General features: G+C 31.8%; 1 protein-coding gene across 3 annotated transcripts in view; it reads left to right on the top strand.

The window, feature by feature from the left end:
• Positions 1 to 23010, top strand: part of LOC139502062 (transmembrane protein 26-like) — a 63922-nt gene that overhangs the window by 16056 nt on the left and 24856 nt on the right. The window contains exons 1-5 of one of the 3 annotated variants that reach the window (XM_071291387.1): positions 7814 to 7967; positions 15045 to 15264; positions 16202 to 16370; positions 16838 to 17047; positions 17960 to 19390. In XM_071291387.1, coding sequence (XP_071147488.1) covers positions 15071 to 15264; positions 16202 to 16370; positions 16838 to 17047; positions 17960 to 18766 — 1380 coding nt within the window. In that variant the 5' untranslated portion in view covers positions 7814 to 7967; positions 15045 to 15070 and the 3' untranslated portion in view covers positions 18767 to 19390. Of the gene's footprint in view, positions 1 to 7813; positions 7968 to 15044; positions 15265 to 16201; positions 16371 to 16837; positions 17048 to 17959; positions 19391 to 23010 lie in introns of those variants that run through there. The other 2 variants (XM_071291385.1, XM_071291388.1) reach the window with 2 other exon arrangements.

The following is a 23010-nucleotide window of genomic DNA, read 5'->3' as shown; positions in this document are numbered from 1 at the left end:
GATATAACATGCTTCGATCTTATTAATTACTTCAGGATATAATATGTGAAATCTTGTTACAAGGTACCAAATATTTGACAGATAAGAATTTGTTTTGCAGTTAATAGTTCCATTCCACCTGCTTTGTTTTATCGAACGTTAACGCAAATAACATAGACAATTATGAAAAGTAAGCATTACAAGTTCGTGCACTTTTTATCATGCATAATGTTTGCTCTTGACATTCTAATGCTTCTTTTCTCTTACATTGCATATATCATGCATTGGGGTTATTGTATTCAACTCAAAATCTTGAATATTTGTAACAAATATGGACAAGACATTTCTAAAATATCGGCAAACTATTATTTCTAATGACAGGTGCCCTCGCATTCAACTTTCATCAATGAACAATACACAATATCAGTGAAACGTATGCATTACAAGGTCATGCACTTTTTATCATGTATAATGGTTGTTCTTCATTTTGAATCTGATGTTACTTTTTTCCTTGCATGTCATATATTATATTTTGGAGATATTGTATTCAACTCAAAATCTTGAATATTTGTAACAAATATGGTCAAGACATTTCTAAAATATCAGCTAACTATTATTTCTAATGACTGGTGCCCTCGCATTCAACTTTCATCAATGAACAATACACTATATCAGAGAAACGTATGCATTACAAGTTCATGCACTTTTGATCATGTATCGTGGTTGCTCTTCACATTCTAATGCTTCTTTTCCCTGAGATTGCATAAATCAGGTATTGTATTCAACTCAAAATCTTTAATATTCGTAATAAATATGGCCAAGACATCTCTAAAATATCCGCAAACTATTATTTATTTCTTATGACAGATGCCCGTGCAATGAACATTCAACTATCATGTAAACTAATACAAATGATTTGTAATATACGATCAATCAATTCCGTTACGACAACAAGACACAATTTGGATTTTTTTCTCTCAGTCATATTGGATCATAGGGGAGACATTCATTGGAAAGAATTAACACACTTTGAACGGTCTCTATAAAACGTCCTGTCTGATGATACTTCGACTAAACTGGTATTTTTTTAGACTGATGCATTCCATATAAAAAAAAAGCACAGCTATACATAATGAGCGACGATGTATATGTGCATATTCAACAGTTGTTACATCCTGCCGCGTAAAGTTTTCATTTAATTTCAACGGTATTTTTAACATTGCTATATAAGTGGCGGGAGGGTTAGCTAGCCATGAAATCATCTTCAACCCACCATTTTTTTTTAAAGTCTCGTACACAATTCAGAAATATGGCAGTTTTTTTCGAATAGTCCATTTCTATTTTTGTTGCCTTTATAGATCTAGTCAGAATTGTGATGACAGCGTATTAGGTTACGGTAGTAGTTTCCTAATCAAAAGCAAATTAAGTAGCTATCGAATAAAGTTGTTGGAACTATATTAAGTTATTTTTTTCGAAAGTTGGCTCTATGGAGTAGTTGTATGAATTTTCGAGAAGAGTTCACTAGTCACAAAACAGTTATCATTTGTTTTGGGCAAAAGGTATGTTCATGAAGTAAGATCTGACGGTTTCTGACCATACTTTACAAGTGTTTCGAATATTACTTTCCCAATTTGAACGACCACATACTTTAAGTGACCATAGGAAAACACATTTACGCTCTACATTGTGCCTTTAAAAAGTACAAAGCCCCTTTTTGTAGTCAATGACATAAAAGCAATGACATGACAAAATGTGGATACGAGAAAATCAGCGATATGCATACTGTAGTTCAAAAATATGTTTAACTTGTTTTTATGAGAACATGTTATGCATATTTGATTTTCTTTTGCGATAACAACATGTCATGATATAGCAACATTGCTTATTTAACCATCAAACACACTGAATCGAATTTCTTTCTTACACTCTGGCATTATCAAAATGTTTGTTTGTCAAACTTCGATGAGTGGCCCCTTGTAACCTTTTATTTTTGAAATCATGTATTTTAAGCTTTCCATTAGTTACATTTGAAAAATAAGTGTTTCGTATATTAAAACATGAATATCGGTTAATTTTCTTCCAATCTTTCTGTAAATTCGTTTGAAGTATAGAAAAAACAACATGTAGCTATGGGTATTAAAGTTATTCTGCATGCCTTCATAAAAGACAAGACAACTGACGCCCTTTAAACGTTTTAATGTCGATTTCTAGAAACAACTTTGTTGTGAAGTTGCAAAATAAGTATCGACACAAAAAGATATAAGATGCAACGATCTTATTAATTACTTCAGTATAAAATATGTGTAATCTTGTAATAGGTACAGTGTACCAAATCTTTATTGAAAATTCAGAATTTATTTTTTGCAGTAAATAGTTCAATTACACCTACGGTTGTTTTATCGAACGTTAACACCATTACTACATAATTAAACGTATGCATTACAAGTTCATGCACTTTTTATCATGTATAATGGTTACTCTTCACATTCTAATGCTAATTTTCCTTACATTTTATAAATCATGTCTTTGAGATATTGAATTCAATTCCAGTCCAAAAGTTCTCTACACTACTCCACTCCATTATGCGAGTTAAACGTATGTATTACAGGTTAATGCATTTTGGTTGCTCTTCACATATTGTTAATGCTACTTTTCCTCACATGTCATAAATTATGTCTTGGAGGTATTGTATTCAATTTCGAAAGAAACTAAAAATGTTGAATATTTGTAATAGATAGGACCAAGATAATTCTTAAATATCGGCAAACTATTATTAATAATGACAGGTGCCCGCGCATACAACTTTCAACGATGAACATTAATTGACTTTGGACAATGCCAATACTCAATGACATGTAATATTAAACTATTAATTTCCTCTAAAAGATTGCCATTTTTCAAGCTTGCACTTTGCATTAACTCTCATGTAAGATAATCCCAGATATACGATCAGTCAATTCCATTTAAATAACGAGACCCACTTTGGATTTTTTTTAAGTTACTTGGGAAACGAAAATTGGAAAGTATTAACACAATTTGAATGGGATTTATAAAAGTTCTTGAATGACGATAGTTTGACTGAACGTAAGGGAAGCTGTAATGAGCGACAATGCTTAAATGCATATTAAACAGTTATTGAATCCATACATTTAAGATTATAATTTTAACGGTATTTTTTAAAATTGCCATATGAGCGGGAGGTTTGGCTAGCCATAAAACCAGATTCGACCCAACATTTTCCCTTAAAATATCCTGTACCATGTTTGACAAACACTTATTTTGATCATTGAGAAGCTTAATATTCCCTTAACAACAAAACGTCATCAAAACGTTCTGCTGATTTTACAGAGTTATATCCCTGTAGTGTTAGGTACCACCTTAATCGATTTATGAATATTGAATAACACTACTGTTGCCTTTGGTGGATCTTGTAAGGATTGTATGTCTATGTCGACACCACCTACGGCTATTACGGTAGTAGCTTCATATGTTATCGATCTATACACTTTGATTTTTTGAATCAATGAAACATAAGCATAGTAGCTTTAGAAAAAAGATGTTGGGACAATGTTTAGGTCTTTACTCGAAATTTGACTCTATTGAGGGGTTTTGTGCATTTTGGGAAAAGTACACTAGTCACAATATGATTAATATTTGCTGAGGGCAAACGGCTTTTTTATGTATCAAGATCAGACTATACTTAACGAGTGTTGCAAATATTACTTTTGCCATTTAAAGGACCAAATAGTTTGAATTACTATACGAAAACACACTGAAAATGTTGAGATACGCCTTACATTGCGCAACTCCTTTAATGAGGAAAAATCAATTGCAGTATAGTCACTTACATGATAAAATGTGAACAAACAATTCAAACGAGAAAACCAGCACTACTCATCCTCTATATCGAAAATATGTTTAATTTGTTTTTATGATAATATTTTATGCATATTTAATTTTCTTGTGCGATAGCAACAAGTCATGAAATACCAACATTGCTTAAATCATCATCACCCTTCGTATGATGAAATACCGGATGTTCATAATCTTATGTAATTACGTCAAATTACCCGATCATCAACACGTTTAATTTGATGAGATTTCCCATGACGTAGTCGAGTTATATTTCTACCTTTACAATTCAAAGATGATACGAAGTGTCTTAACATCTGTTAGAGAATTTGACATTAATGATCTCAAAAGTTTGATTGCAAAAACAAAAGATTCTGAATGCATGGTTGAAATAACTTTCAACAGCCTTGATATTTTATATCATATTGTTTTATTGTAATTTAGGTAGCAATCATTTTTGTTTTTACCATGTGTGAATCGAGAAAGCATTGATTTCGATTATATCACGCAATTGCAACGGAATAAGAATCGTTAAAATTCAAATTCATCGTTTCTTCTTTTAAGAACTGGAAAAATAATCTTTCAATTTAGAGTTTGTAATATTGCACAGACATCTTCCTATTGTTGGAAACATTATGTATACTGTATTACTAGCCTCACAACACTGAAGTTGTGAGTTTGAACCCATCACCCAACTTTTACAGGAAAGCTAACAATCCTAGTCAATTGAAGTTGGAGTTGGGCGATTCTGCATCGTGTGGGATTGGAACTCACAACCTCAGTATTGACAGACTAGTTATACAATAGATGAACTACGTAGAATGTCAAATAACAAAAATGCTTAACTCCGAGGAAAATTCAAAACGGAAAGTCCTTAATCAAATGGCAAAATCAAAAGCGAAAACACACGTAGCCTACTCGGCCAACGAGTCCACCATGGAAAAAAGAGGAACACATATTAAATATCAGTGCCACAACTGTTCTTGTAACACAATTATGCAAACAGAGATAAACATGAAGTATTTGTTGCTGGACTTTAAGTAAACCGACAACTATCAACCAGTCTACAATATAGTTGAATGTTCTCTTAATAATGCGACATAGAGTCTTTGAGTCTTCGAGACAAACTAAGGATTCACAAATACTGTTGTCTCTTAAATCTAATATAAATGTCGTCGAAAGGTTTTTATACAATTTCAGAAATTCGTAATTGATGACATCTCTGATCATTTATATGTAACTCGAGTTTCTCTATGTATATTGTAATCACTACCTTGTATATTAACATTGTTGTGTGATCATTTTTGTATAATTTTGATATTGTCTTTTTGTTTTTATCAATCATATCGGAATAATAAACAAAACAATAAGGAACTAACAATGTTGTGTCGTCAGATGCTCGCGTCTAGACATATAAATGTCTTCTGAAAAAATAAACGGCTTTGTGTTTGTTTAATTCAGTGTCAAACAATCTGAATTTATCATTTACCATCTAGGGTCAACATGGTCATAATTCGAGTCATGAAAGTAACTATTTCAACCGCACGAATAAGAATTTCGATATTCAAGAATACGGTTTTAAGGTTTTAGTGCGGCAGTCTTTAGTTCGTTCGACCATGGAAGTAATATTTTAGTACGCATGCAGACTGTACTCAGATCATAGTCCGATGATATGCTTTGACTTTCCTGTATACTGAAATCTAGTTATCGTTGATATTTTTGGAAGCAGAAATATATATAGTTAAAGCATCATTACTTTCTTTTTTAATAATGCATGTACTTCTTTAGCGTCCAATGGCAAACATTTCATGCAAATTCAGGACGAGAAAAATTAAGAATACGTACAATTGTTTTTAAAGGTATGTCCACGATACAGTGTGTTATTTTGACCGTATCTGGAATTTGAATAATTTTAACGATAAGTTATCATTGTAAGCTTTAATGATGTATGTGGAGAGTTCATATCTACATACTGTACTCTTTTGATATCTTAGAATCTAATATTACTACCAAATATGATATGCAATGTTTTAACAGTAAAACAAAACGTAACGTCTTTATTAGCTGTTTATACAGGTTATATAAATTCTCTTAATTTCAAATAAAGTTTCAACAAAATTTCACAAACAGCATGTTTCTTCATTCTATTAATATTGCAGAATTTGGATTAATTTATATCATTTCACAACTTGACACAAGGATAATCATACGTTCAAATCGAGGCGCGTTTATAATAAATTTTACAAATCTCATATTTTTTTCTTTTTTAGTTTTTTAAAGTTCATTGGGTTTCTCAATTTTTCATTTTGCCGTAATTTGATGTAGCATTTTACACAGGTTATTTGAGCTAGCTATGTATAATACCGTCTTATCTGTATGGTAATTAGACAGCGAGAGGTGTTTACATATCCATGTTACCTTGAGTGCAGTGTTTTTGCAGTTGCTACTGGTCCTGTCGACAGCCTGTCAAAACAAATACAATTTAAACAGCGCGTGGTAGTAATGGATAATCAATTATTACGTTAACGTCCTACGTAACATTTGAAAAAGACGCGGTGTCAATGAACGCGCTGAATATTTATATAAAACAATTTCATTTAATCGCCATTATGTATCAATGTCTTTAAACTTGTTTTTTTACACAAATTTGAATAATTGCAATATGCTGAAATTAAAAACTGTTCATATCAGCTGCAACAAGAAGTGTAGCCTAGGGCTAAAGAACTTCTGCTGAGTTTGTTTTTTGCCTGGCTAATGCAGGTCTAAATGAAATGGTGAGCGAGATAATAGATTTTTTAAGTGACAACTTTAAACAAATGGACAATTTTCTGTAGATTTGCATTTGTCTATCTAATATCAAGACTCAGATGATGTTCTGAGGTCTCATAACATGCAAATAACAACAAAACGGCGCAGTCACATGTTATGGTAGGTTGAGCGCGCACAAACAATTAGACCCAACCACAATCATTGTGTACCAATCCCAAGCCAGGAACCTGTAATTTTTAGTGGCTTTCGCTAGTCGCTGTCTGTCAGTCTTTGCTTTTCGTTCAGTATTGAATTATCTATCAGGCCGTTGGTTTTTGCCTTTTATAATGTTTTACATTTTTGTCATTCAAGGACCTTTTGTATCTATATAAGAACGAAATTAGTTCTGCATATTGTTGAAGGTTATTTAGTGATCTTTAATTGTTTAAACATGTTTACTTTCGGTCTGTATATGTAGTCGTATCATTGGCAATCTAACAACATCTACTTTTGTTTCAACTTTAAAAACCGTTAACAAAACGGAACTAATAATACATTTGAAGTGACCCTGGGATTTGCATTTTTAAAAACGAAATTTCCTTCAGTAGTTATCAAAATCTTGTTTTGTCACATAAACCTCGTTTGCCGGTTTAGTGTTGATCAACAAAATTTGTCAATATAACGAAGCTATAAGCAACTGTCACACAAGTGGAATGTTTAGCTAGCCACAAAATTAAGTTTAGCCCACGATTTGTGTCTCTGAAACATGCCTGTGTCAATTTAGGAATATGACGTTTGTTTTGTATTGATTATACCGTTTAAAAAGTTTTCCTGTTTGAATAGTTTTACAGTCATTTTTGGGGCCCTTTTTAGCTTGCTTTTTTATGTGAGTCAAGGCTCAATATCGAGGCCATACTTTGACCTATAATAGTTTACTTTTTACAAATTGTGACTTGGATGGAGAGTTGTCTCATTGGCACTCATACCACATCTTCTAATATCTACATTACAAAGTTTGTCCAAAATTACGCATATCCGACATGCAAATATGAACACTCTCATTAACGAGTTTAAAGTTATCTAACAAATATTATTAGATGTTTATAACATATATAATTCATATTTAAAGGAAGGGAAACTCATAAAAACTGCTTCAAGAGCATTTCAGCATCACAGGTTTACTTGGTGCATTATCAAATTATATTATAATATTTACTTCAAGCAATTAGTGCACGTGCTAGAATTAAAAAGCCTTTCAAATCAGTTGTTGTTTTATATAAGGGGGAAATCTTTTTACTGCATATTCATCTGTTCGGGTAGATGGTTGTTATGGTCGTTATGACCGTTGGATAATCAATACGGGAAAGTGTTTACAATTATTTAAGACTGTAAGTGAATTTTATATACTAAATTTGAAATTATATCAAAGTACAGATCAGTTCATTCTCTGTATCGCTATTTGTTTGCCATTATTAAATTTTGAAATTCATTGACATAATACGCATTGATTTTCAGCAAAGTTTGCATAATAATCTAAGAAAGCGAAACGGATAATATACATTAGCGATCTCATTAGATTTTCCCCTTGTAAATAGAACATTTTGACTATGTTGAGCATCACAACTTTTAAGTTGCAACCAGTTCTGGTGCAATAATATACTTCACAAAAACTTAATTATATCATACATGTCTGTCTGAATCCATCAAATAAACATTTGAAGCACGAAAAGCTTTTCACTTCTAAAAATGATAGGAAGGATCCTAGAATAAAAAATAAGGCACACTCGATTGCTCTCATGTCATGACAATTGGATATAACCTACAATAGACACTCGACAACTTTTACCATTAATGAAAATTGCTGTTGTATAATACGTTTTATGCAATTCGTTTTACTGGAACAATCTTTTTTCAATGACTTGTTCAAAAAGTGAATTTAATCATGCAATATTAAAAGAACCTACTCAAATATAGCGTCGAAATTCAATAAGCTTAATTGCTTAAAACGTCATGTTTAAAGTCAATTGAAATGTTGGATTCTGAATAATTAAAAGATGTATTTCTTTTAATTTGATACTAGATAGTAACAAGTTAATTTAAATATACCGTTCTGCAAGGATCGTTGGGAGTGCATATACATTTAAAGATAAAAGCTGATGCAAATTAAAAAAATACTTATTATGGTTGTGTGATTGGCAATTATACCACATCTTTTAACCAAAAAAAATATGAAATAAATCAAGCACATTACTTTGATGCAAGTGTAATAATGCACGTATTGCATTCTATAACTAATGAATTCATAATCATTGTAACTAACTTTTACTTTGAAGCCGTCTATTTTTTCTGATGAATGCATTTGAAATACTTTTGAGATTTTATAATCATTAATTCCAGGATTTTAAAATGCATACTTGCACTTTTGAGAAAAAAATAAAAATTGTTTTTAAAAGGGCTGTTGTATGAGCCGAATGGCGATTATGTTTTTCATGTCGTCTTTTGTTACTTTGAGTATTCATTGGCTAAGTTTTAGATGAATTGCAGATCAAAAAGCTTTTATACGATTTGTTTACTATATATCATGTTTTTCGTTTTTTGTTTTGTACATTTTTCAGGCTGTTGGTTTTTTCTTATTTTAACTGATTTGCATTTCGTAATGTCGGGATCTTCTATAGGTTTCTATACGTTACATGTTTTTCTCATTGTTCAATGTCGTACGTCGACCTAACGTTCTCTTCTCCTGGAAAATTACGTAATTGTTCACTTAAAATAGTCTTGTCAATTGATTTACCGTATCTATTACCTATTGTGGCAGTTTTGAATGAATCATTATTTTCAATAACGCCTTCAGTTTCTTATCATTATTTAAAATTAAAAAAAACGTCTACCTAAGTTGAAAGAAATAGTAAATTCCCATTATTTTGATAAGCTTGACTTTGTTCGACAGGTTCTGAAAGGAGTAGGTTCAGTAAGACCCCTTTATGGCCCCAACATATAGCAGTTTTTGAAAATTGTTAAAATGTAATCTTTAAGCTATATTTTGGAAAGCAAAATGCTTCTGCTACATAAATATGAGCTGTTTTTGACAATACAATCGGCACAAATATCGCGTTCTAGCATCATTAAGTCATGCTAAATTACTAAAATCTTCAAAATTTTAGAATTTTGGTTAATTTTTAGACGGTTTCCGTCTAAAATGAAAGTGGCCGCATTCGTGTTCATTCATACTATTGAAATGTAAGTTGTATCTAATGAATGGCTATTATCTATTTTGAATTTATTGAACCATAAAACTATTTTTTGACTCTTCACATTGAATAATCCGCGAAGCGTATTATGTAAAATGTGAAGAGTCAAAAATTAGTTTTATGGTTCAATAAAATCAAAATAAATTATTGCCATTTATTATAAATAAATTTCTATCAAAACTCAGACTCAAAGAACTTTTTATATTATGTATATTAACAATAACAACGTACACACATGTTGGCGTATGAATACACAACGTCAGAGTGGGCGTGTCGCCATCAAAATTGACAATATTGAAAAGAAAACTAATAATTTTAACCAATCAAAAGACAGTAAAAACACCAAATTTATTTATTTAAGAATTGAATGCTGCTTTTTGTAAATTTATTGGGGTGTAAAAGCGTTGACCGAAGTACATTTTGTATGAAGCGCGGAAGCGCTTCATACTAAAAATGTGCGCACGGTCAACGCTTTTACAACCCTATAAAGTTACAAAAAGAAGCATTCAATACTTATAATTACATTTTTTTTAGCTAGAATCATGAAAACACGATTTTATCAAGTTTTCATTTAATTTACCTGTGCACTTTATTGTGGGACCTCGTGTCATCATGAATGATAAATGTTATTGTCTAATACAATTGTTTCAGGAATAGCACGAGATGTGCAGTTGGCCAATCAGAATAACGTATTATAATGAAACATACATCTAATGTAATTATTTGATGATAATACAAAACATATATAAAGGTTGAGGATGAACACAGATGCGGCCACTTTCATTTTTGACAAAAACCATCTGAAAAGTGACATTTTTTGTCATATTTGATAGAATTTTCATATTTAAGCTTGAATCAGAGCGTTTTTAATGACTAAATTATTTAAAATCTTTCACATTTACTAATCGAATCAATTGAAAAAGACACTTAAGTGTTTAAAAAGTGTCCAAAACTTTCGTTAGATGAACCTGAAATTTGAGGCCAAAATCGGCCCTTACCGGACCTACTCCTTTGTGACTCTGCAATTGGGAGAATTTGGTGAACTGACGACCTTGACTTTGAGCGGCAAGTTCGAAAGCTTGTAACTAGAATGCAATCGAGAGAATTCGGAGAACAGAAGACCTTGACTTTGTTCGGAAAGTTCTAAAGCTTGTGACTCTGCAATCAGGAGAATTCGGAGAAGTGATGATCTTGACTTTGTTCGGCAGTTCCAAAGATTTTGACTCTGCAATCGGGAAAATTCGGAGAACCGATGACATTGACTTTGTCCGGCAAGTGCTAAAGCTTGTGACTCTGCTATCGGGAGAATTCTGCGAACCGATGACCTTGATTTTGTTCGGCAAGTTCTAAAGCTTGTGACTCCGCAATCGGAGAATTTGGAGAACCAATGACCTTGATTTTGCATGGAAATTTTATGTATTGTAATGTATCAAATAGTAAATTTCGCAGAGCAGACGACCTTGCTTCTGAAATTGAAATTACTGTCACGTGTTTATCTTATGTACTGGTCCTTGATTTATTTCACATTACAGATCATTAAGCTTTGATACTTTGAAGTTTAATCCACCAGCACATGATGTAACTTGTTTTAAATGCTTGAGATAATTAAATTATCATATAAAATACTTTAGAATATTTTTTCAGCAAATAAGAATGTTTAATTGCTTAGTTAATACCAATAATATTTTACACCGTATTTACTGTAGTCATTAAAATGTTTGTTTCAACATCGTTTTAGTATTAGATCTCTCATATTTGATATAGGCTATTGAACTCAATATGCAAACTAACTCGGAAAGTAAACAAGAACTGTCTTTAAAAAAGATATCCGACGTATTTAAATTTGAGTATATGTTTAAAACTATCATTTCAATAACCTTCAGAAGCATAAAGATACTATTTAAATAACGTTTTCTCTGTTTGTGTTCAGTATTCTCGTTCCTCGTATCTTCACTTCTGTTTACATTCACCAAAACCCCGCGGAAATCTCACATGCGTAGGTGCGTTCTAAAAGTCATGTACGTTCGTACAACAAAGTTTACATTAAAAATTATATAATTGTCCCGAATAAACAGCTGTCACGGATGCAAAGAGCTATTGGAGAAACAATTGTTTAATAAAAATATAAATCTTTGTAAGATCAAGTTCAAATATTTATAGTTTTTCACTTGCTTTCCATAACGATATAATTAACGAGACGTTTTTGAAAGGCGAGTGACTTCGGAAAATGCCTATAATAAGTCAAGAATAGGACGGTTGCTTTCGAACTGTTTTGTGGTTGAGCATTTGAGTTGTCATTTTGTAAGGATTACTCCTTGTTGAATTTACTTCGGAGCTCGTTATCTTCTTAAACCGAACTCCAACTTAAAGTACACATAGTATATGAAGCAGAAAAAATATCAAGGTGGAGATAAAAAACGAAACGTCGAATAAAAACAGACAACAAACACAGAAACGGCAAAAGAAATAAACAAACAAACGCCTACGGATGCGGGATTTCTCCCTCAGTTGAATACACATTGCTGGAATTGGCGGAGTTTTATTTTGGTTTTATTAAAATTCATACACTTAACAATTAAAAGGGTAGTAAAGGGTTATTTTCATGCAGCGTGTTTTCCCATTTCTATTTCACGTGCAGCAGTGAAAAAGGTTCGTCATTCACCGTGTTTCGTGAAATCGGTAAAAATATCAACTTTCAAGATTTTTTTTTAAATGTTCGTTCATCGTGAAATGGCAATTTTATTTCGTGTTCTTCCCTTCAGATACATCCCCCTTTACACTCCTTAACGAAAGCTCGCCGTACAGCCATGAGCAAAATCAATACGGTTTAGTTAACTATAAAAGGCCATGAGAAGATAATTCAGACAAGCAAACTAAGACCTGCTTACACGAAGCTTTATCGGGTTTTTTTAGTTTTTTGTTGTTTTGTTTTATCTTAAACAAATTACACTTGTATTATAGAATATTACCAAACTTTGAATACAAATATCTAATAAAACAAAGTTTAGAACATTTATACTACCATAAAGCTTAATTTTGATCAGTTATGGAACAGTAAAACATTATGTCATTCCAAATTGTAGGCGTAAAATAATATAGGTCGAGGACAGAAAATGTGGAAGTAGGAAGCACTTCAAGAATTTTGTTGCATATAGATATGATGTAATAAAATCAGTCAAAAATGTAAAAATCCTCCCCCGCTTCTTTGCATTTAGTTTGTTTTCATCTTGTGTTTAGGGAATGTCCGTTAATATAAATTACATATGTTCGTGCATTTACTTGATTATAAATTTTGCTTTTTTAAGGATTTTTTTACAAAAAGACTTTGGTCTGCTTTTGATAATATGTCTACTTAAGGTTGTTCCCCCCAAAAAATGTCTTTGTAGTTTTGCTTTAATCTTTCCTCTATATGACTATTCAGCGACAGACAAAAATGGTTTCATCTAAATATGCGGGGGAGTTAATACACTGTCAAAGGAGTCATGCGCAGTACACTGTCAAAGATCAATAGCATGCATTACCATTTTCAATTTTTTTTTCTGTTTTAAAAGAAATTTTTACTCAAATTGCAAGTAATAAATGTAATTCCAGTAATTTTATATTTTCTGAAAGAATCCGGCAGCTTTTATTTCAGTTGATTGAAAAAATGTAACTGCATTCAATAATAAAGTCCAAAAAATGTGTTTTGTATGCATATTTGATCTTTCCATAGTAAAAATTCAATATTTTGAGAACATTAAAATTTTACTAGACTATATAAATTTGTAAACTATTGTCTTTTGAAGACGTGTTTGCTAATTTTGTTAAACCTGCTAAAATAACATAACATACAAGTTCCTTGAACTAAGTGAAGAGGCCTTGGGTGTTTTTGTTCTGTTTTTTAAGACAGTCAATATTTTTATTTAATATTAGAATCTTTAATATTGACGTGACTTTGAATCGTACAAAATAAAACGTGCAAATATCCAATACCTTCCACAATCAGTTTTTGTTTCAATACAATGTTTTATCAATACGGCATAAAACTGCCATACCTAGAAATACGATGATTAAAATTAGCGTTTATAATCTTAAAATAACAAATTTCTTTAATCTTGTAAATTGGCGGGAGCGTGTTTTGTCAGATGTAAATTATCCATTTTATCGCGTAATGATTTGGTCTTTGTGGTAACTGAGAGTAGGTGATTACCCTGCGTAGTGTGGGTATATTTCTCTCTCTTAAAAGCAACATTGCATAGTTTTACGCTTTATCAGTTATCCCAATAGTAATTAAGCCATGTAATTTAGATAAAATTACGTCTCCTGATCTGAAGTCTGTGGATTACAATACCATTATAGCACTGATTTGAAAAGTATAAATAACAATGTTATAATGTTGATTGGCAAAAGAATATTCATTGCTTTGTTTTATCACGTCTCATATTGTTCCAATTTCGGTCGTAGTAAAAGACAGAGGATAATACTGACCGACATAATAATATGGTTTATATAAAATAAGGAAATGTAATTTGATTTCCAATGATGCAACTATCAATCAGACACCAACTGACGTAGAGTAAGCGATTATACGGCCTTCAACAATGAGGAAAAACCAAGACCTAACATTAAACTATAAAAGGTCTCGATATGACAAATGTTAAACAATTCAGCAAGAAAAACAATAAACGCAAAAAAAATATGACAGAGAGCAACCACAGACAACATGCAATTGTTTTCAATAGGCTTAGCTGTTAACTCTCCTAATGTTGCAAGTTTATGTACTTGATATAGTTTGGAATTAGTCATAAAAAGAACATCTTGCTACACTATAGTCTTGGGATACAGTTCTGTGTTGGGACAATATATGGTATATGATGGCCTTCGTCCGTTCTGTGTTGGGGCAATACATGGTTTGTGCTGGCCATCGTCCGTTCTGTGTTGGAGCAATAGATGGTTTGTGCTGGCCTTCGTCCGTTCTGTGTTGGGGCAATACATGGTTTATGCTGGACTTCGTCCGTTCTGTGTTGGGGCAACAGATGATTTATTAAAAAAAATAAGCAACACGAAGAGGTTGTTTTAATGTTGGCATTAGGCATTAATCCAAGCAATGGCTAAAACCTGGTCTTCTGTGTATTTTTGCGGTCATTACATTCCAATACAGCGTTTTCTATTTTGCTCAATTTAGTATAAAGGAAACTTTTGTTGTAACAATTCAACTTAATATATATTTTCTTTCAGATTAGCAGCTGAATGATGTCTTAAACATGGCAAGTTCCTTGACAATATTACGTGCAGTGTTTGTTCGTCTGTTATTTGCATGCCATGGTCTCGTTTCAATATGGCGCCTTTATTACGTCACCAAGGATAGTCGATACTGGTACCTGGCTACTTCGTTAGGGTTACTCTTGGTAGAAACAACGGTCACAATGGTAAAGAAACTGGGAAAAGAATGGAAATGGTATGCAACATTTGTATAAGTGTAAACTGCGTTTTGGCAGTTTAGAAATGTGTATTAAACGCGTAATGTATAATCGAGGTGCTGTCTATATTCTATCAATAAGCTTTCGACTCTGAGTCAGCTCAAGTTAGAGTATGGCTATGACCATTAGAAATGTTAAATAGAAAACACAACCAAATAAAACATAAAACTTCGCTAAAATATCTACTGCGCCGAACGCAGCTTGCATCTGCCCAGGTTTTTCGACACTTGTTTTTAAATAGAAAACACGTATTGAATAATCAGATCGGCTTGAATTGATATACATTGCTTCATTGTTTGACTGTTTATCTAGTCATGTCAATTGCGTTTTTTCCCGTATCCTTAATAATGTTATATAATGTATAATGCATATATATTGAAACTATTGATTGTACAAAGCACGTTAATTGAATACACAAATCCTTTTGAAAGTTGACGTTTGAATTTTCCTCTTAAGGTGGTACCTAACACTACAGGGAGATAACTCTGTAAAATCAGCTAAACGTTTTAATTACGTTGCGTTGTTAAGGGAATATTAAGCTTCTCAATTATCAAAATTACTGTCTGTCAAACTGCTATGTAACCAGTGTAATTTTTCTGAGAAAATGGTTGGTTCAAATTTTTTGAATTTTTTATATTTTTGTCAAAGGATCGAAGTAAATACTTTGTCAAAATTTTGTGAAAATTAAATGATCCAAATCAATTTTAGTGAAAGTGTCGGGTACCACCTTAAAACGATAACAAAACTTTTTTTGTATTTTTCCGTTACAAAATATTGATTATTTACATGGCATTCATACAATCTATACCCTTTCATCAAATAGTTAATTAATTAAGAAATGGAGATTTGTAAGATATTGTAACAGCAATCAAACCACATTGTCTTTTAAAAATAATTTTGATGTCTGCTATTTAGGTTTTGTCCAAGTGTGTTTATATACATGACGAGCACTGTACCCGCCATATGGTTCCTAGAGTTACATGAGCTTGACTTGAGAATTAATCACCAAATAAGCACCAATAACACCACAGCCTTTAACGAGACGTTGGAAGCTCTCAGTGCAAACTTGGGTAGCATACTAGGGGTAAGTTTGGTTTATATTAAAAACTGTTTAAAATTAGTATTGTTCAAATTTATAATTAAATAAAAGAATAATGCTACATGTATGTAATATGGTAGCATTTATTGAATACAGAAATTAAATGAACAAGGACAATTAAGGATATACGTCGATCAGACAGTAACCATTATTCATTGGAAAATGGAAAAACAACGCTCGCTTTGAGAAATTGTAAACCAAATTGTAAACCAATTTTTGAACAGAAAAAACAGCCATTTACAATTCAACTTTACGGGACAGTGAAATTGAAAAAAAAACGTGCAGTTGCATGTCCCTTTGTCTTTAATTAGTCCCTTCAATTTCATAGTATATCCTTCTACCTCCATTATATTTAGAACATTTATGCAACTGAAGATCGCCAAAAACTCTTTCTAATAAAAATTCGCATATTATTCCATTTAGTAAATGTCATGTTTTATATCTCACTACAGGTTAAACTTGAAATCAGGCTTCCAATTCTGCTGTCTGCGGATCAGTGGATTCGTACTCTCGAGCAAATACTACTGCTGATACTAATAGTGGGAAGATGGTTACTTCCGAAAGGAAAATTAACACATGACCAGCTATCTCAATTGTTATTGGTTTATATTGGCACTGCAGCAGATATCGTTGAATTTTTTGAGGCTTTCAAAGAAGAGCAGGTAATAAAAATAGGATAAAACATATCTATTGAAAGATAATTTGGGATCGAATTTAAATACAGAATGGAAAAGCATTCTTAATGGTCTGCCACAATTATTATTTATATATAATACACCTAATAAGAAAACAATAAAGATCATTAAATAACTGTACGTGACAGAAATGTGAAAGCCATAAAGTGCGAGAATTGGCTAGCAACAAAACTAGGTTCAACCCATTTTTTTCTTTAAATGTCCTGTACCAAGTCATGAATATGGCAGTTGTTATCTAATAGTTCGTTTCTATGTATGTTGCATTCTCTCAATGAATTTATGACTTTGGAAAAGCGGTATACTATTGTTTTCTTTATTGTTTATGGTTGAAACTAATGTTCAAACTTTGGCAAAGTTCATCTTTAACTAATGTGAATATGTTAATATTATTCTCTTTTGATGACATAGCTCTTACTTCTTGTACGTATCTATACATCTCTGGCTTTCAAATGCTAAAAGATGTAAGCATTCCTGGTGAAGATTAATCCAGAAATGCTTTTCTGACGCACGGAATATGTATAGTTTTATTTTTATTCAATTAGTTTATGCATTCAATGTTTTCAAAATTCAAGAATAACAAAGACAAAAATGACCAGATAAATTAACGAACAAAATAAATCGCTGAATCTTCTTTTATGTAAATTATTGACAACAAAGAACCTTAAGTTATAGAATTTCACAAATTGTTATCACAGTTCGTTTATTTCTACATTATCAATGTTTTAATGAGCTCCATTCTGTTGATTCAAGATAATTAATCATGCATAAAACCACAGAGTTATAGATCGTCGAAATTTTATTAATATCACAAACATATATTTTAAACTTTCGTTTTTGTTTCTTTTTTGCTTTTTATGTATTTTTACTGCTCCTTTTCAGGTCCGTTACAACAAGCTTCTTTGTATTATAATTCTTGGATTATGGTCATTGAGTCTCATTCAATTCACACTCGTTCTGACAGCAGCGAGAGCGAGACGAGATCAATCTGGTCTGGTAACAAGACATTACGACAAAGCTCAAAAGACAGGATGTTGTGCCGCAGATGTGTATGGAATATTTATATCAATTATTTTACAAGATGCTCCTTTTCTTGTGCTGCGACTTTTGCTTATATTCAAGTACGGAGTTCTAAGTTACACAAATATGTTCTTCACCTCGAAGAATTCGTTGGTGATAGTTTTGTTACTGTATCGTCTTATAGTTGTTTACGTTGAAAAGAATAATACGGAAGTGAGTGATTCGACTGCTGATTCGGAAGCACCTCGTCCGTTTATGTCCAAGTATACAGCACCTGGTGTTCCGAGAGGTTACAAAAGGAAGTTTAATAATACAAATTCATACTCAACAAACGACATGGATAGTTTAATGAAAAAGACACCTTCAAATAATAAAATGTATAACTGTGACAGTTTGTCGAGAAAGAAAACTCCAAATAATAAACAATGCAAGAATGAAAATTCAATGAAATCGAAATTACCACCAGATAAAGGAGTTTATAAAAGTGAAAGTTTAATGAATACAAAGCTGCTTCCAGATAAAGTAGTCTATAACAGTGAAAGTTTATTGAAAAAGAAACTACCGAGCAATGTTGTATTCAACAGTGAACCAAAATTGTATAAACTACGTGAAGAAAACATGTCATGTGGACCAAACTATCATTTTGAACAAGTTTCGTCTAAAGTTTGACGATACAACTTTTTAGCTATCATATTATGTATATGTGTAGTCCTTCATTGGTATTATAGTTTTACGCTCTTTTTACCAGTTTAACCATAACAATTCGTCATTACTACTGTGAACAACACTGAGAAATATTATAGTGTAAGCATTCGATAAAGACGATTTAAAAATCATTAGTTTAATTTTTCCTTTCATATTGCTGTCAGAATATTTTATTAGGTTTTGTCTTTTTATTAAAATTTTTGTACTTGTTGAATGCTAAATGTAAGGTACTTTTTTGTACATTCAAGTGAAAAAACTATAGTTGAAGCATTTACTTTTTTCTATTAAACATTGTGTTTTTTGAAGATACATGTTTGAAGCGAATAAAACAACAAGTAGAAACTTAGAGTTTATGGATCTTAACTTGTTTTACTTGTGCTCATTGTGAAGGCTGTAAGATGTCCAATATTTTGTATGTCTGCTGTGAAGATTTAAAAAAAAGAAATTCGTGTCTGAGCTATACGCATCATTATTTCCATGCAAGAGCAATGGTCACTTTCCTGTGTTTGATTTACTTATATGGGCGGTAATAAAAATACAGAAAAGACTTTAACAGAATGTGAATATTAAAAGTTTTATTGAATTCCATGTTGGCCTTTTTTTTTAATCATTTCGCATGTATCCATTAAATTAACTTTAAATACAGTTCTAGGTTTTGGTGTTGAATACAGTATTGCATATTTTTCATGACGTTTTTGCATTGATTAAATCTTTTAAAGGATTTCATATGCGACTGACGGATAAATACACAGCTCATATCCATCATTTATTTCTGTTTTATTAAGAAAGCTTGTTTTGTTGATATATAAAACTCAAAAGTTGCCAAAATCTGTAATATTCAGATGTTGAGCTATATATATCTTTTTGCAGTTATGAGTTGCACTTCGGAACATTATTTCGAAAGATTTGTTTTTATTCAATCTCATATAGTATTAAGTGGGGGCTGCGATAACTTTAATACAGAATAAAACCTTTTCAAAATAGCCCTCTTGTGGCAATAATCCCATCCCTATCTCTTGTTCCTCTCACACTTGAATTAAGTCGCTAAATGATATATGATTGACAATAGAATAATAGCTAATCATTATTTTGAAGATTCTTGTAAAAAAATAATTTAATAGACAGGTCAAAGATGATGTATAGAGTTGTCCTTCTTTCTCTCATTTAACTTTTAACTTTACTATGGTATTTCATAATAATCTTTAGAAGAAATCACAATAATGAGGCAGTCAAAAACATAGACGACAGACACCATCGTGATCAAAGGAAATACACAAACGGACAAACAACAATCTTCACAACACCATAAAGAAAACAAAACAAACGGCACTCTTAGCAGTATTTTACTATTTCATGGCGGATATCTTTTATTGATGACGTCAATTTGGATTTGAGTAGAACGCACCTGCTACTAGTACCTGTATTCGAACTCTCAACCTCCATGATGAGAGGTTATTGATTCAGAAATTTGACTATTACACCACATAGCCAACGATGCCACTTATACTGAAGGAAGCATCTGTGCTAACTGTTCAATTACCACTGACGACACCTTCTGTACTGACTAATGTTCAAATCCAGTAATTTCTAGTCAATGACGGGCTTTATAATACCTCAGATTGCTGAAATGTATTGTAAATTCAAAGTACTAGTAACAATCAGAAGTTATGTAATTGCTAAACCTTATGTGACAGTTTGCAATGAAACGTCTCCAAGACAGATTGTAATCAAAACATGGATAAACGTAAAATAAACGTTTCTAGACTTCATAAGTGAAATTGTCTTTTAATAGAAAGGCCGAATTAAATCATTTTTAGGTTCAAACACTTAGATTAACTACTGCAAATGACTTGCATTGTTATATACTTTTTTCGTCATGTAATACAGCTTGTGCGTGTAAAATTTTCCAGACGTCAACGGTAGAACTGAGTCACGAGAAATAAGATTGACTCTCTAAACATACAAAAGGAAATAATAAGAATTGTAATTGTGTTATGTAAATGAAGTCATAAAAGATATTTGGATGGATATTTGCACCAGACGCGCGTTTCGTCTACATAAGACTCATCAGTGAGTTTAAAGTTTAAAAGGCCAAACAAAGAACGAAATTGAACAGCATTAAGGACCAAAAACTCATAAATGTTTGACAAATACATCCAAGATAATCTATTCCTGAGGTAGAAAAGCCTGAATATTTCAGAAATTGGAAGTTTTGTAAACAGTTGATTTATAATTATAATTATGAATTTCTCATGAATGTGACATCAAGTTTTACACATAAATGTTTTGTGTTATTTGTTATTATTTTTTCTATGACGTTGTTAAGCTTGGTCGTGACCGAAGTGTCATAATTTACAATAAATAATCCATCACAAAGGACAAGATTCTAAGGAAAGGCTTTACATTAATCATTTACCCGTTATTGGAATCTGAAAAATACGGAATTGCTTTAATTACTACACGGTGCTTTATCCTGAATCCAGGTTATCAATTCCCTCTGTTATTTTTTATATTTTTTCGCAATCTTCATGATAATGATTTATTTGTAAATAATATTTGCTGTAATGAAGTAGATTTTCATCAACCAACAAACAACTTAAAAAAGGATATATTCACCAGATAATGTTTATTATTGTAAAAACAACACAATGAATTAGCAATTATAAGTAACTCCCAGCGCCTTATCATATTAAAAAAAATGCTTCGAAGACATGACACTGGTGGGATGGTTTTGCACACTGTTTTATGTTTCGGTTAATAAATTTCTTACAAACGTCTTATGTACAAACGTCTTATGGTGTTGTCCAAATAATTATAAAATTGCCTTTCAACACCATCATTGTCATTTTCCCGAATACCCGAATATGACATGTTATACCGAGTGTGAGTTTGCATTGTTATAGGACATATCTCAGTATTTTGTTCATACTAACATTCATACATTTATTTTTGGTATTTCTGTTATGGTTCTGTTATGGTTCGGTTGGATAATCTGTTATGTCTTATCGTTTGTAATAAAATTATTATAAAATTGTGAACTAAAATCTTGTTACAGTTTCCCTATACTGAACAACAGTCATCCAATGTGGAAGAATATACGCATTGTAAAGTAGAATTCGTGCATTATGGTTCAATATTTATCAAAAGTACCAGGGTTATAATTTAGTACGCCAGACGCGCGTTTCGCCTACATAAGACTCATCAGTGAAGTTAATATCAAAATAGTTATAAAGCCAAACAAGTACAACGTTAAAGAGCATTGAGGATCCAAAATTCCAAAGTTGTGCCAAATACGGCTAAGGTAATCTAGTCCTTGGATAAGAAACTCCTTAGTTTTTCGAAAAATTCAAAGTTTTGTAAACAGGAAATTTATATTAAAAAAATGACCACATTATTGATATTCATATCAACACCGAAGTGCTGAATACTGGCTTGTGAAACCTACAGGGACGAAACGTTCACAAGCAGTGACATCGACCTAGTGGTGTTTCTTCAAGTATTTCTCGATTCTCTTTAATAAAGCTAATGACGAATGAACTTTTTTGATTATATGATTAATTTGATCATACCAAGAAAGAGTGGCGTCAACAAAAATACCAAAGACTTATTCACAGCGACTCTTTAATTGTTTGGCCATTCATGGGTATATATATATATATATATATACCCTATATATAACGTGTCATTTCATTCTGACATAGAGTAGAGTTTGTGTAATGATTACTTCACTGTATTTGGCCAAACCTTATTGAAATTTGCATCCTTAACGATCTCTAGCTTTGTATATTCTGCATTTTTAACTTTTTTATTCGAACTTTACTGATGAGTCTTATATATACAAAACGTGTGCTTGCGTACACATATTTCAATTTTGGTATCTATAACGAGTTTATTTATCGCAGAAAATGAAATATTGACAAACGACAAACTGAAATCATATATAGTTATCTGTATCCATTTAAAAACAATGGTGGTAAACTTTATTGTCAGGAAATCTTTTTTTTTTTTAATTTATAATTAAACGTCATTTTACCGAAATTGGGGAGATTTATCGTACTTCTTTTGAACTGAGTTTTTCTGTGCGTATTGTTGGGTGTTTGTTTTTCCTACATTGGCTAGAGGTGTAAGGGAGGGTTGAGATTTCAAAAAACATGTTTAACCCCACTGAACTAGTATAAATGTTTTTGTTTAGGAGCCAGGTGAAGCAC

Source organism: Mytilus edulis, chromosome 13 (genome assembly GCF_963676685.1).
Source record: "Mytilus edulis chromosome 13, xbMytEdul2.2, whole genome shotgun sequence".
NCBI classification, from domain to species: domain Eukaryota; kingdom Metazoa; phylum Mollusca; class Bivalvia; order Mytilida; family Mytilidae; genus Mytilus; species Mytilus edulis.
Note: the sequence above shows the minus strand (reverse complement) of the source record. Positions and strands in the feature narration are given on the sequence as shown.